Source organism: Oncorhynchus kisutch, linkage group LG14, assembly GCF_002021735.2.
Source record: "Oncorhynchus kisutch isolate 150728-3 linkage group LG14, Okis_V2, whole genome shotgun sequence".
Lineage (NCBI taxonomy): Eukaryota > Metazoa > Chordata > Actinopteri > Salmoniformes > Salmonidae > Oncorhynchus > Oncorhynchus kisutch.
In genome coordinates, this window is record NC_034187.2 from 90,239,645 (window position 1) to 90,253,497 (window position 13,853).

The 13,853-nt window shown below is 42.6% G+C and overlaps 1 protein-coding gene across 1 annotated transcript in view; it reads left to right on the forward strand.

The window, feature by feature from the left end:
• LOC109882913 (regulating synaptic membrane exocytosis protein 2-like) overlaps window positions 1–13,060 on the forward strand; it is a 63,353-nt gene extending 50,293 nt beyond the window's left edge. Inside the window, exons 7-10 of the mRNA XM_031789194.1 lie at window positions 8,162–8,274; window positions 10,477–10,578; window positions 10,741–10,880; window positions 11,291–13,060. Of these exons, the coding sequence (XP_031645054.1) occupies window positions 8,162–8,274; window positions 10,477–10,578; window positions 10,741–10,880; window positions 11,291–11,506 (571 nt within the window). The 3' untranslated portion in view covers window positions 11,507–13,060. The remainder of the gene's footprint in view (window positions 1–8,161; window positions 8,275–10,476; window positions 10,579–10,740; window positions 10,881–11,290) is intronic.
• The last annotated feature ends 793 nt before the right edge of the window (window positions 13,061–13,853 follow it).

Consider the following 13,853-nt stretch of genomic DNA (forward strand, 5'->3'; position numbering starts at 1 on the left):
TGATCTCCTGATATACCTGACAAATATTGAAAACTCAATGCCCGCTTTGCTAAAAGAAAATAATCTGAAAACTCAAATCTCAGTTTATAAAATGAACATATGAAAAAGATCTAATGGTGGCAATAAGAAAAATAAAAAGAGTAACTCACGATCTACAGAAATCCTTTAAATGGACCACAAAAACATAGGAAGTACTTAGGATGCTTAATGAGTGACGACAAACAACAAATATACTACTTTATTCCATTACTCAAACAATATTAAATTGACATTTTAGTCATTCAACAGAAGCTCTTATCCAGAGCGACTTACATCAAACTGTTTTAAAGACTGTCAGACAGGGTCTGGTAGTGCTCCAGTCCCAGCAACATCAAACTGTTTTAGAGACTGACAGACAGGGTCTGGTAATGCTCCAGTCCCAGCAACATCAAACTGTTTTAGAGACTGACATTCAGGGTCTTGTAGTGCTAAAGGCCCAACAACATCAAACTGTTTTTGAGACTGACAGTCAGGGTCTTGTAGTGCTCCAGTCCCAGCAACATTAAAATGTTTTAGAGACTGACAGGCAGGGTCTGGTAGTGCTGCGGTCCCAGCTACATCAAACTGTTTTAGAGACTTACAGACAGGGTCTGGCAGTCCTCCAGTCCCAGCTACATCAAACTGTTTTAGAGACAACAGACAGTGTCTGGTAGTGCTCCAGTCCCAGCTACATCAAACTGTTTTAGAGACAACAGACAGTGTCTGGTAGTGCTCCAGTCCCAGCAACATCAAACTGTTTTAGAGACTGACATTCAGGGTCTTGTAGTGCTAAAGGCCCAACAACATCAAACTGTTTTTGAGGCTGACAGTCAGGGTCTTGTAGTGCTCCAGTCCCAGCAACATTAAAATGTTTTAGAGACTGACAGGCAGGGTCTGGTAGTGCTGCGGTCCCAGCTACATCAAACTGTTTTAGAGACTTACAGACAGGGTCTGGCAGTTCTCCAGTCCCAGCTACATCAAAATGTTTTAGAGACAACAGACAGTGTCTGGCAGTGCTCCAGTCCCAGCAACATCAAAATGTTTTAGAGACTGACAGACAGGCTCTGGCAGTCCTCCAGTCCCAGCAACATCAAACTGTTTTAGAGACAACAGACAGGGTCTGGTAGTGCTGTGGTCCCAGCTACATCAAACTGTTTTAGAGACTGGCAGACAGGGTCTTGTAGTGCCCCAGTCCCAGCAACATCAAACTGTTTAAGAGACTGACAGACAGGGCCTGGTAGTGCTCCAGTGTCAGAATAACCAAAAGAGGACTAATACCCTAATGTTTGTTCCTTTAACTCTTCCTTCTGGTGAGTCTATACAAACAAACTCCTACCATTGTTAGATTGGATACTGTCAGAAAATGTGGTTGTAACATGAAGTATATTGTTGTTATTCCGTTGGTTACATCTAGGTAGATGCCCCAGGGGCAGGGTGGCCCACACATTGAATATTTTAAATGTAATAAAACCTTTCTCGTGAATGACCTCATTGCTGAGCGCGAAGTTGATTTCATGTTTCTCACTGAAACATGGCTGTCTTCAGACTGTAGTGCCACTCTTATTGAAGCCCCCTCCAGAATACAGCTTTTCATACTCTTTCCATACTCGATCAGAAAAGGGAAAAGGATTGTGGGGGACAGACTCTATTTTTACTAATGCTCTCAGCTGTAAGGACATTTTGTTTGGTGTCATTGGGTCTTTTCTTTTGAGCATCATGCTATACTGTTTAAATGTCAGCCACCAGTGCTGGCCATATCCTTATATAGGCCACCAAAGCAATGCCCCAATTTCTTTACTGTTTTGTCTGAACTATTGTCTATTGTCCTTGAGAACTATGATAAAGTCATTGTGTTAGGTATTTTAATATTCATGTTGACAAAAGACTGACTCCAAGGCCATTGAATTTCCCCACCACCTTCTGGAAAAAAGGTTTTAATTGCATATATGAAGAAGTGCAAGCTTTTGTTAAATCACTCCCTGGCACCAAAAAGGCACTAAAAACTGCTATGGTGAAACCCCTTTTGAAGAAAATGTATCTAGATTCTTCAGCCTTTAGCAATTTCCAGCCAATCTCCAACCTCCTAATCTTAAGCAGAATTCTGGAGAAATGGGTTTTCAAACAGCTAAATTATTTTTTAAGTGCCAACTGTATTTTAAAGAAAATCCTATCTGGTTTTCGGGCCCACCACAGTACTGAGACAGCCTTAGTCAAAGTGTTAAATTATCCAAGAGCCAACACAGATGCCAAACAGCTCTCTGTGCTTGTATTTAAGTTCGACACTGGTGGAGGCTTGGCCTCTCCGGTCCATTTATAAATTGATTTAGGATCTATTTAACCGGTCAACAGTTTGTCACCATTGGTGAACATATCTCAGAGAAAGTTGTAATCTGTATAAAGGGCAAAATATGAGTCTTTCTTAATAATCTACTGGAGAACCATTTTGGATTTAAATATAATTTATGTATGAGTGAAGCTTTAATATTTAATAATTTTAACCCGCCAAACGCATATTCATTATATAAATTGTAACATTTTGTCTGGCTTTGCATTCCAAATAAAATTAAATCTTTTTTGCTCATATGATTTAAAAAATGAGTCATCTGGAGTAGGCAGTTCCATTACTAAGTAAGTAAACTGTGATAGGACCAAAGAGTTAGTCAATGTGATTTTTCCATAAATAGACAAGTATTTACCTCTGCATGGTTGCAGAATCTTGTTTATTTTGCTTTCAACTTTCTATTGAAATTGTGGTAAGTTCATTTATATTGTTTGAGATGTGAATACCAAGTATATCTACTTCACCATATGCCCATTTTATTGGTAAACTACAAGGTAGTGTAAACACTGGATTTTTTTACGATCCAATACGTAATATGGTACACTTGTCATAATTAGGTTTTAGTCCAGAGAGGCTAGAAAAGTGATAAACATCTTCAATGAGATTGTGCAGGGATCCAGATTGCAGACTTAAGAGAAAACTTGAGTCATCTGCATTGACAGTTTTGTTTTTATCCCCTGGATTTCTAACCCCTTTAATGTTCTTCTTGGATCAAATAGCTAGCATTTCAATGGTTAATAGCTAGCATTTCAATGGTTAATAGCTAGCATTTCAATGGCTATAGCTAGTATTTCAATGGTTAATAGTTAGCATTTCAATGGTTAATAGCTAGCATTTCAATGGTTAATAGCTAGCATTTCAATGGTTAATAGCTAGCATTTCAATGGTTAATACCTAGCATTTCAATGGTTAATAGCTAGCATTTCAATGTTTTTTCCTCTCTCCTATTTTGTGCCTCTATAGTACAGTTTCCATTTCCATCTACCTGCGTTTTAACTTCCACTATTTCCTTTATTAGTCTAATCTCTTTTGACCTAAACTGTTTTGGGTTTTTACTTTTGATGCCAGCAAGAATGAGAATAGGAATTAATCAAGACTGCTAGCTTGATTAAGAGTCCTCTATATCTCACTAGGTCATGGTTTTTCAGCCTCCATTTATCCACTAGTTCTAATGTATCCATGATCTTCAATTATAACTTGCTATACTTATTTCCCCACTTCCCATAATGATACCCACATTTTATTTATACTTACCACAACCAGTGTTTGTAAACTTACCATTAAAAAACACCATGATGATTAAGTGTCCATATAGTTGTACCATAATATTTGCACTGTTAAGTTTGTTTGGAATTTTAGTCGGCGGCTTTCCTTCAGTTTTGCTTGCAGAGCTCGAGGAAAGGTCTTCTCTTGTTCGCAGTTTATATGTTACCCCTTGGCAACGCTATCAGAAAGCACAGCATAGATTTTCACTGCTATGCAGACAATACACAACTTTACATTTCTGTGACACCAGAGGATTTTAGCTCTACGTATAAATTATTTGACTGTAATAGTGATTTAAATACTTGGAAAGCTCACAACTTCCTCCAGCTCAATCAAGACGAGCCCGAGGTACTTATTGTTAGAGCCGAATCACAGAGAGAATCTGGCCGCACATTTTAATTCACGGGCAATAAAGATAAAACACCTATGTATTATTTTAGATTCTGAATTCAATTTCAATCACACATTAGGAATGTCACAAAAATATATTTTTACCACCTGAGGAACATTGCCAAGGTGCTATCATTTCTCTCTCAGGCTGATACAGAGAGACACATCCATGTTTTTATTACAAGCAGGCTTGACTACTGTAAAGCACTCCTGTCTGGTCTACCCAAGAAACACATTGGTCAGCTGCAAAACATACAGAATTCTGCAACACGGGTACTGACCATGACCAGACAGAGAGCACACATTAAACCGGTTTTAAGGTCTCTGCACTGGCTGCCTGTGAGTTTTAGAATTAATTTGAAGATTCTTCTATTGGTTTTTAAATATATCCATGATTGTCCAGCCCATTACATGTCAGACATGCTTTTATGTTATGTACCCGGTAGGTCCCTCAGGTCCTCTTGCAGTTGCCTAGAGGGATGGAGAAGCAGCCTTTAGCTTCTATGCCCCCAACCTCTGGAATAGCCTGCAAGAGAATCTGAGGGGGGCTGCAACTGTGGACATTTTAAAAAATATCTTAAAAAACACCTTTGCTTTTCCTCAGGTTATTTTGAAGTCGTTCAGTTTGTATTGTTATTATTTGTTTTTTTATTCTCTTAAATGTGTTTAGTAAATATTTCAGTTTATTTTAATTGTTTTTATTTTGTCCTTTTAATCACCTTGTCATCACGTCTGAAATGTACTGTACAAATAAAGCTTGATTTGATTTGATTATTGTATTAAGGCTGATGTACAATTGATACTAAGGATGATGTACTAGTAATAACATTGTTGTTTTAATAAGGATGATGTATTAGCAATAACATTTGATTAAGGATGATAGCAGTAACATACCCTCTGACCAATGCGGCAGTGGGGATCTGATGTCCAGCAACAGTCCGCTTGTGGACGATACCTGGAGTTGGTCTTGAGAATATTTGCCCTGGCTCTTCTCCAGGTACGTCAACAGCCTCCCTGGCTCTACTCCAGGTACGTCAACAGCAGCGGACAAACATCTGGGGCCGAGGTTATTCTGACCTCCTGCTCTTGCTCAGGAAAGAGTGGAGGCTGATACCCCATGATGCACTCAAAAGGGAAGAGTCCTGTGGCAGAACTGGGAAGAGTGTTCCGGGCATACTCCACCCAGACCAGTTGATGGTTCTGGATAGTGAGGTTGGTTGAGACCAGGCACCTTAAGGTGGTCTCCAGGTCTTGGTTGGCTCGCTCCGACTGACCGTTAGTTTGGGAATGGAATCCGGATGACAGGTTGGCCGACGACCCAATAAGGGTGCAGAATGCCTTCCAGAACTGAGACGAGAACCCTGATTGGAGACCATGGATCCGGAAGACATGCTGCACCATAAGCTGGGCCATCTCCTTGCCAGAAGGTAGTTTGGGGAGAGGGATGAAATGGGCAGCCTTGGAGAACCGGTCGACTACAGTCAGAATATATGAGACCAGGGACGATGAGGAACCGGTAGTGGCTGCAGGAGGCCAGATGGAGCTTGCCATGGAGTCTAGTTTTGAGCACACAAAGTGCAAGCGGAGACGACGGCAGAGATGTCAGGCACCATTGTGGGCAACCAGAAACGTTGTTGAAGGCAGGCTAGTGTATGACGGGACCCTGGATGACAAGTCAGCCTGGAGGAATGAGCCCATTCCAGGACCCGAGACCAGACTGGGTTAGGGACAAACAGCCGGTTAGCCGTGCCCCCTTCAGGTCCAGGCTGGGAGCGTTGCGCCTCGCAAACCAGGTTCTCAATTCCCAAAGCCACAGTGGTAGCAAGGCATGAGGTAGGGAGAATGATTACAGAAGTCGAGGGTTTGGCAGAGGAACTGTATAGGCAGGAGAGAGCATCATGCTTCACATTTTTAGATCCTGGATGATAAGAAATGGTCAAGTTGAATCTGGTAAACAGAAGGGCCCACCGGGCCTGCCTTGAGTTGAGACGCATGGCTGAATGGAGATATTCCAAGTTTTTATTTTCATTCCAGGCCAGGAATTGCTGTTCTGCTCCCTCCAAACTGCGCCTCCACTCCTCCTACGCCATCTTCACCGCCAGGAGTTCCCGGTTGCCCACATAATTCTTCTTAGCAGGATTGAGGCAATGGGACAGGAAAGCACAGGGATGAACCTTCTGGTCCTGGGCAGATCGCTGGGACAGGATGGCCCCCACTCCAGCATCCAAAGCATCCACTTCCACCTCAAATTGACGCGAAGGGATTGGATGGATGAGGATGGGTGCTGCTGTGAACCGATGCTTCAGGTCTACAAAGGCTTTGTCGACAGCTGGAGACCATTTGAACGGTACCTGGGGGAGGTGAATGCTGAGAGGGATGCTGCCAGGGTGCAGTAATCCCGAATGAAATGGCGGTAGAAGTTTGCAAAGCCAAGAAACCATTGCAACTGCACCCTGGACATTGGTTGAGGCAAATCCACCACTGCTTCCACTCTTCCACTGAACATTACACTCAGCAATGACATATCCCAGCATGGTGATAGAAGATCGGTGGAACTCACACTTCTTGGCTTTCATGAACAATTGCTTCTCCAGGAGGCACTGAGGGACCTTAGTGCCTCTTTGTATGACATGGATTACATGTTCTTGGGCAAATCGGAAAAAAAACTGGATGTCGTCAAGGTAGACGAACACAAACCAGTTTAGCATGTCCCAAAGCACATCATTGACCAAAGCCTGATGATATGACCTGGTACTCAATGTCCACTGACTGCGTTGAAGAATGTCTTCCAATCATCCCCCTCGTGTATCCTATGCAGGTGGTAGGCATTCCGAAGGTCCAACTTGGAAAACATGGTAGCCCCCTGGAGAGGTTCAAACGTAGGTAGGGGGTAACGAATTTTGACAGTGATATCGTTAAGTCCCCGGTAGTCAATGCACGGGCGCAGGGTCTTGTCCTTCTCCACAAAGAAAAACCCTGCGCCGGCAGGAGATGCAGATGGACGGACAGCTCCAGCGGCCAGAGACTCTTCTATGTTCTCCTCCATAGCAATGCTCTCTGGTCGGGACAGAGATTACAACCGATCCAGAGGTGATGTAGTGCCTGCGAGAAGATCAATGGCACAATCATAAGGATGGTGCGGGAGAAGGTAAGTAGCACGTGCCTTGCTAAACACTTCCAGGAGGTAATCGTATTCTGTGGGGATAACCGAGACATCCACAGTCTTGCTAACCTCCTTAGGAAAATGACTAGGGGAAGGCTGTGCTGCTTGAAGGCAGTGGGAATGGCAAAATGGGCTCCAACCCAGGATGGAGCTTGTGGTCCAGGCAATTACAGTATTGTGCTTTTGGAGCCAGGAAAATCCCAAAACAATCAGAACATAAGGACATAAAGTGAGGAGAAACTGTATTGTCTCACTGTGGTTACCAGAAACCCGTAATTGAACGGGCACAGTACTATGGGTGACTTCCCCTATAGAGCAGCCTTTCAGTGCCCTAGCATCCATGGGCACAGCGAGAGGCTGAGTGCGAATACCAAGCTCCGAAGCTATCGTGGCATCCATAAGACATTCATCAGCCCCAGAGTCAATGAGCACTCGGAGAGACTTAGATTGGTCTCCCCACATCACAAGAGCAAAAAGGGGTGTGCGGGTGATGGGAATTTGGGAGCTCCCAGTCTGACTCACCATAGTACTGGTACCCACTAGAGACAAGGTTTTCCTAATAGGGCAGGTAGCTATAAAATCATTTACAACGTTAACAATGTCTACACTGTATTTCTAATTAATTTGATGTTATTTTAAATGGACAAAAAAATGTGCTTTCTTTAAAAAACAAGGACATTTCTAAGGTGACCCCAAACTTTTGAATGGTAGTGTTTTTATATATTAGTATTATAATCGCAACCAACCCTAACGATCCCATCAGCATGTCACCTGCAGAGAACATATATATTCATATTCAGAACAGAACACACTAATCAGTGTGTTTTGTCTCTCCATGTCCTCCTCTTCCCTGATGTCAATAACCAGTGTGTTTTGTCTCCCCATAGCCTTATCTTCCCTGGTGGCAATAACCAGTGTGTTTTGTCTGTCCATAGCACAATCTTCCCTGGTGTCAATAACCAGTGTGTTTTGTCTTTCCATAGTCTTATCTTCCCCGGTGTCCGTATCACATCTGACATCCACTTCACTGAGTTCCTGGAAGGGTTGGGCCCCGCACAGCTAGCCGGTAGACAGACACTTGCCACGCCTCCAATGGGTAAGCACCATGACTCCTTTCCCTTTTTATGACTACTCCTAGTAATCACTCCTCCCACTTCGCCAAAATCCCTCCTCCTTGTTTTGACACTCCTACTTGTTATTCTGTTCCATGCAGGTGACATCCAGATGGGATGGTTAGGGTAGTGTTCTGGTTAGCATATTCATATATAGTTAAAGTCTGAAGTTTACATACACTTAGGTTGGAATCATTAAAACTAGTTTTCAATCACTCCACAAATTTCTTGTTAACAAACTATAGTTTTGGCAAGTCGGTTAGGACAACTACATTGTGCATGACACAAGTATTTTTCAAACCATTGTTTACAGACAGATTATAATTCACTGTATCACAATTCCAGTGGGTCATTAAAAAGCTTGGGAAATTCCAGAAAATTATGTCATGGCTTTAGAAGTTTCCGAAGATTCATAATTTTAGTCAATTTCAGGTGTACCTGTGGATGTATTTCAAGGCCTACCTTCAAATTTAGTGCCTCTTTGCTTGACATCATGGGACAATCAAAAGAAATCAGCAAAGGCCACAGAAATAAAAGTTTGAACTCCACAAGTCTGGGAGCAATTTCCAAATACCTGAAGGTACCACGATCATCTGTACCAACAGTGCGCAAGTATAAACATCATGGGATCATGCAGCCATCATACCGCTCAAGAAGGAGACGCATTCTGTCTCCTACAGATGAATGTACTTTGGTGAGAAAAGGGCAAATCAATCAGCAAAGGACCTTGCGAAGATGCTGGAGGAAACAGGTACAAAAGTATCTATATCCACAGTAAAACAAGTCCTATATCGACATAACCTGAAAGGTCGTTCAGCAAGGAAGAAGCCACTGCTCCAAAACCACCCTAAAAAAGCCAGACTACCATTTGCAACTGCACATGGGGACAAAGATCGCACTTTTTGGAGAAATGTCCTCAAACAAAAATAGAACTGTTTGGCCATAATGACCATCGTTATGTTTGGAGGAAAAAGGGGAAGTCTTGCAAGCTGAAGAACACCATCCCAACCATGAAGCATGAGGGTGGCAGCATCATGTTGTGTGGGTACTTTGCTGCATGAGGGACTGGTGGACTTCGCAAAATATATGACATCACAAGGCAGGACATTTAGGTGGATATATTGAAGAAACATCACAAGACATTAGTCAGGAAGTTAAAGCTTGGTCGCAAATGGGTCTTCCAAATGGACAATAACCCCAAGCATACTTCCAAAGTTGTGGCAAAATGGCTTAAGTACAACAAAGTCAAGGTATTGGAGTGGCCATCACAAAGCCCTGACCTCAATCCTATAGAAAGTTTCTGCGCAGACAGCAAGCAATGCAGATGAAGAAGTACTGTGGCTAGGAAAAACTCCCTAGAAAGACAGGAACCTTGGAAGAAACCTAGAGAGGAACCAGGCTATGTGGGGTGGCCAGTCCTCTTCTGGCTGTGCCGGGTGGAGATTATAACAGAACATGGCCAAGATGTTCAAATGTTCATAAATGACCAGCATGGTCGAATAATAATAAGGCAGAACAGTTGAAACTGGAGCAGCAGCACGGCCAGGTGGACTGGGGACAGCAAGGAGTCATCATGTCAGGTAGTCCTGGGGCATGGTCCTAGGGCTCAGGTCCTCCGAGAGAGAGAAAGAAAGAGAGTCCTCTTCTGGCAGGGCCGGGTGGAGATTATAACAGAACATGGACAAGATGTTCAAACATTCATGGATTACCAGCAGGCTCAAATAATAATAATAATCACTGTGGTTGTAGAGGGTGCAACAGGTCAGCACCTCAGGAGTAAATGTCTGTTGACTTTTTCTACCCGAGCATTCAGAGTTCGAGACAGCAGGTGTGGTAGAGTGAGCGAGAGAGAGAGTGAGTCGAAAACAGCAGGTCCGGGACAAGGTAGCACATCCGGTGAACAGGTCAGGGTTACATAACTACCCTGCCGAACAGTTGAAACTGGAGCAGCAGAACGACCAAGTGGACTGGGGACAGCAAGGAGTCATCAGGCCAGGTAGTCCTCAGTCATGGTTCCAGGGCTCAAGTCCTCTGGGAGGGAGAGAGAGAATTAGAGAGAGCATACTTAAATTCACACAGGACACTGGATAAGACAGGAGAAATACTTGAGACATAACAGACTGACCCTAGCCCCCTGGCACAAACTATTGCAGCATAAATCTAAATAATATATATTTTCTCTGTAGGTGACATCCAGATAGGGATGGTGTACAGGAAAGAACGTCTGGACGTGGAGGTCATCAGGGCCAGAGGACTTGTGGGTAAACAAGGCAACAAGCAGCTGCCAGGTGAGCATGATATATTACTGGTATTATATATGTTATCATATTATCATTATAGCACAATGTCCCCAGGGAAGGGCATTTAAGTCCAGAGAGCACATTGTCACTTTTATTCAGCAAAAAATGTGATTGAAATGTACTTATTGCCCTCTCTGCTTGTTTCTCAAGCCCCCTATGTGAAAGTATATCTGATGGACAACGGGAAATGCATAGTCAAAAAGAAAACCAGACTGGCAAAAAAAACATTGGATCCCCTCTACCAGCAGCAACTTCAGTTTGAGGAGAGTCCAGAGGGGAAGGTTTTACAGGTAACTCGTGAAATGCACTCTTTTTTGATATTTTTAATTGTTCTTTATAGGTCTATTTGAATCTATTATGAGTAGTTTGAGTAACACATAATCAGTGTTTTCTCTTCTCCAGATTATCCTGTCGGGAGAATATGGTTAGTGTTACTTTTAGGGTTAGGGTAGTTTGAAGATTCCCAGGTTAGGACAAGCTAATAACTCCACGAGGAAGCTTTAGAAAGTCAACCTGCATCATGGGACCAGGGCCGTTGCTAACTAGCATAGATATTCCTATTGTATTGAAATCATCCTCATTTATGCAAAGAGTTATGGGATATTAGAATCCTCTTGTTTTAACCATTGCTCTTCAACCTAGGTGTTAGGGTTAGTACTATTTATGAAGTAGTATGTAATACCTGTGTTCTCTTCTCCAGATAATCGTGTGGGGGGACTATGGACGCATGGACCACAAATCCTTTATGGGAGCTGCTCAGATACTTTTAGATGATTTAGATTTATCCAACATGGTGATTGGTTGGTTCAAACTGTTCCCCCCCACCTCATTGGTGGATCCAACTTTGGCACCTTTAACTAGCAAAGCAGCAGTAGCAGAACAAGCTGCAAATGCAGCAAAATTAAGGGACAGCTAGCATTGTCATAGAAATAAGCAACAGGAGTTAAGTCTGCCAGGCCACACCCTCTTGGGCCAAGCCCTGGTTACCCTGGTAACACTGCGTGCTTGATGTTCTGAGCCCATGAAGAGGGAAGGTAGAGTCTGGAGCAGGCCATCTGATCTTACTGCAACAAGGTGCCCCCTGCGGGTGGAACTGTCTTACTGCAACATGGGTCAGGAAACCCTAACGCTAACCCCCCCGGGTCTACGCCCCTCCTAGGGAGGACCAGACAGGCACATGAAGCTGTGGCAAGAAAAGGAAAGAAGAAGTGGAATGAATTCAGTGGTACTAGATTTCAGTCTCTGTTAAATCCATGATGAGGAAATAGAATAACTAATTCATGAGTTGGATTAGGGTTAGTTGTACAGTTTGTCATGACGTGGCCCTTTCTGGGTGTAGATTGTGGCTTCCCCCTCTCTCACTGTCTCCTACACCCAGGTTCTGTTATCTCAGGTCGTAAATTCCTGGCGGAGGCTCTCTTCCCTTTTCACGCAGAGAGAGAGACCACAGAGTGAACAATGGATTTCACGTGGCCGAACTCCTAAATCCCCAAAATGAGAAAATGAAACTACATGTCCTCTTGTGAGAATGTGGGAAGGGTCCGTGGACACTTAAGGGACAGTTATGTTGAGTGTGTTTCATTTGGTGACCTCAGGAAGGACAGGAAACACACATAACTAAATCTATGAATGTGTACATTTCTCAAGTTTGGTGTTTGCATCTAATTCTTGTATGAAATGAATGAGTAAGGATGAAACTCTTTGTGAAATGAAGTTGAAAGTTGAACTAAGTCATTGGCCCGCCCCCGTGAGCACAGACATGATCTGGCTTCATGGAACCGCCTTTTCTATTGTTACGAATAAACCCCCTCCTGAGGAAATCCTCTTCAGACTAAGCAAACCCACAATGTGAGCTGTGATTGCGAATAGTTAATAGCATGCATACCTCGGTGTAAGCTGATGTAACACAGGCTTGAGTACCAAGACTAGAAAACCATACCACGTGGAGCATTGGCTACATGGCTGGAAATGGTTCAACTCTGAGATTATCAATCCCCACAGAATAAGATAGATAGATACTAGTTACTAGTCTGCAGTTAGAAATTATGTAAACCTGGGACGAGAATACCGAAAACCTCTGAAACATCTAATAGAACATTTCTGAATGGTACTCTGAAGTATCCATTCTAACCATGAAAGACTGATCTTCAGGGAAACAGAAAGAGAGAGAGAGACTCGGATGAACTTTCCAGGAGACGGACTGGATTCCTACAGTGAAGACAACAAAGACACATCATAAATATGTACTTGCAATTATTATCGACTGAGCGTGTGTTCATGTGCGAAGGATGAGCATTTCAATATATAAAATTATAGACTGTAATGAATCCATTTTGTCTTTCCCTTTGTCCACCAAGCTGTCATATCGGCTTAGCCCACTAGGGAATCTTCCCTATCAATGTTAGTAACCGATATCTACTGTTTGTTTATTTATGCATTTCTGTGATTATTTATTTAGTAAATAAATGATTAAGCCAATTGGTGTATGGATGATCCATATTTTAGGCTGGGTTCATGCAGACAACCAACAATTTATGACGTTTGGAATGAGACTGACGTGAGGTAAAGAATAATTCATTAATAGAAGACTATTGATCAGATATTAAAATATCTGAAGAGTTATACTCAGAACAGTATAACTTTGTAATCCCGTGGTGCCCCAACTTCCTAGTTAAGTTTATATGATTTGTTTAATCACGTAATAATAATTACAGAAAATGTATTTGATAAAATAACAGTCTTCCCCTTTAATAATGCCAAAGACACAACATTATGGTTCCCCCCGTGAGGAATCTAAGATAGAATGAGGCTTTGCTGTTGGATATATCAATTGTGCAAACAGAACTGTGCAGACAGACTGTTATAAGCAAATAGAGAAAGATATTTGTTGCGTATGTGTTTCCATTTGAACAAGTTATTTGGAAGCGCCTCTGGTCGTGTGTCGAAAGTGTCAGAGTAGTTAGTTGTAAATTACAGATTTAGTCCGTTAGGCAAAACGGAGCGATTTCTATCAGTCAATATTAATTTTTAGAGGAAGGGCATAGAGGCAGTAAGGTTAGAAATTAGAGGATAGATCTGTTCAGTGACCAAGCCGAAGTTATCTGTCCGCCTACCGCTCTAAGCCAGTGTGGGTAGGACACAGGCGTATCTGTTTTTATGTACCGTGCGCTCCGGTAATATAATGCTAGCAAATAGTATGCCGAATTTGTTAATTTGAGACGTCACTATTAAACCCCCCTTTCCATGTTGAAGGAGACCCTATT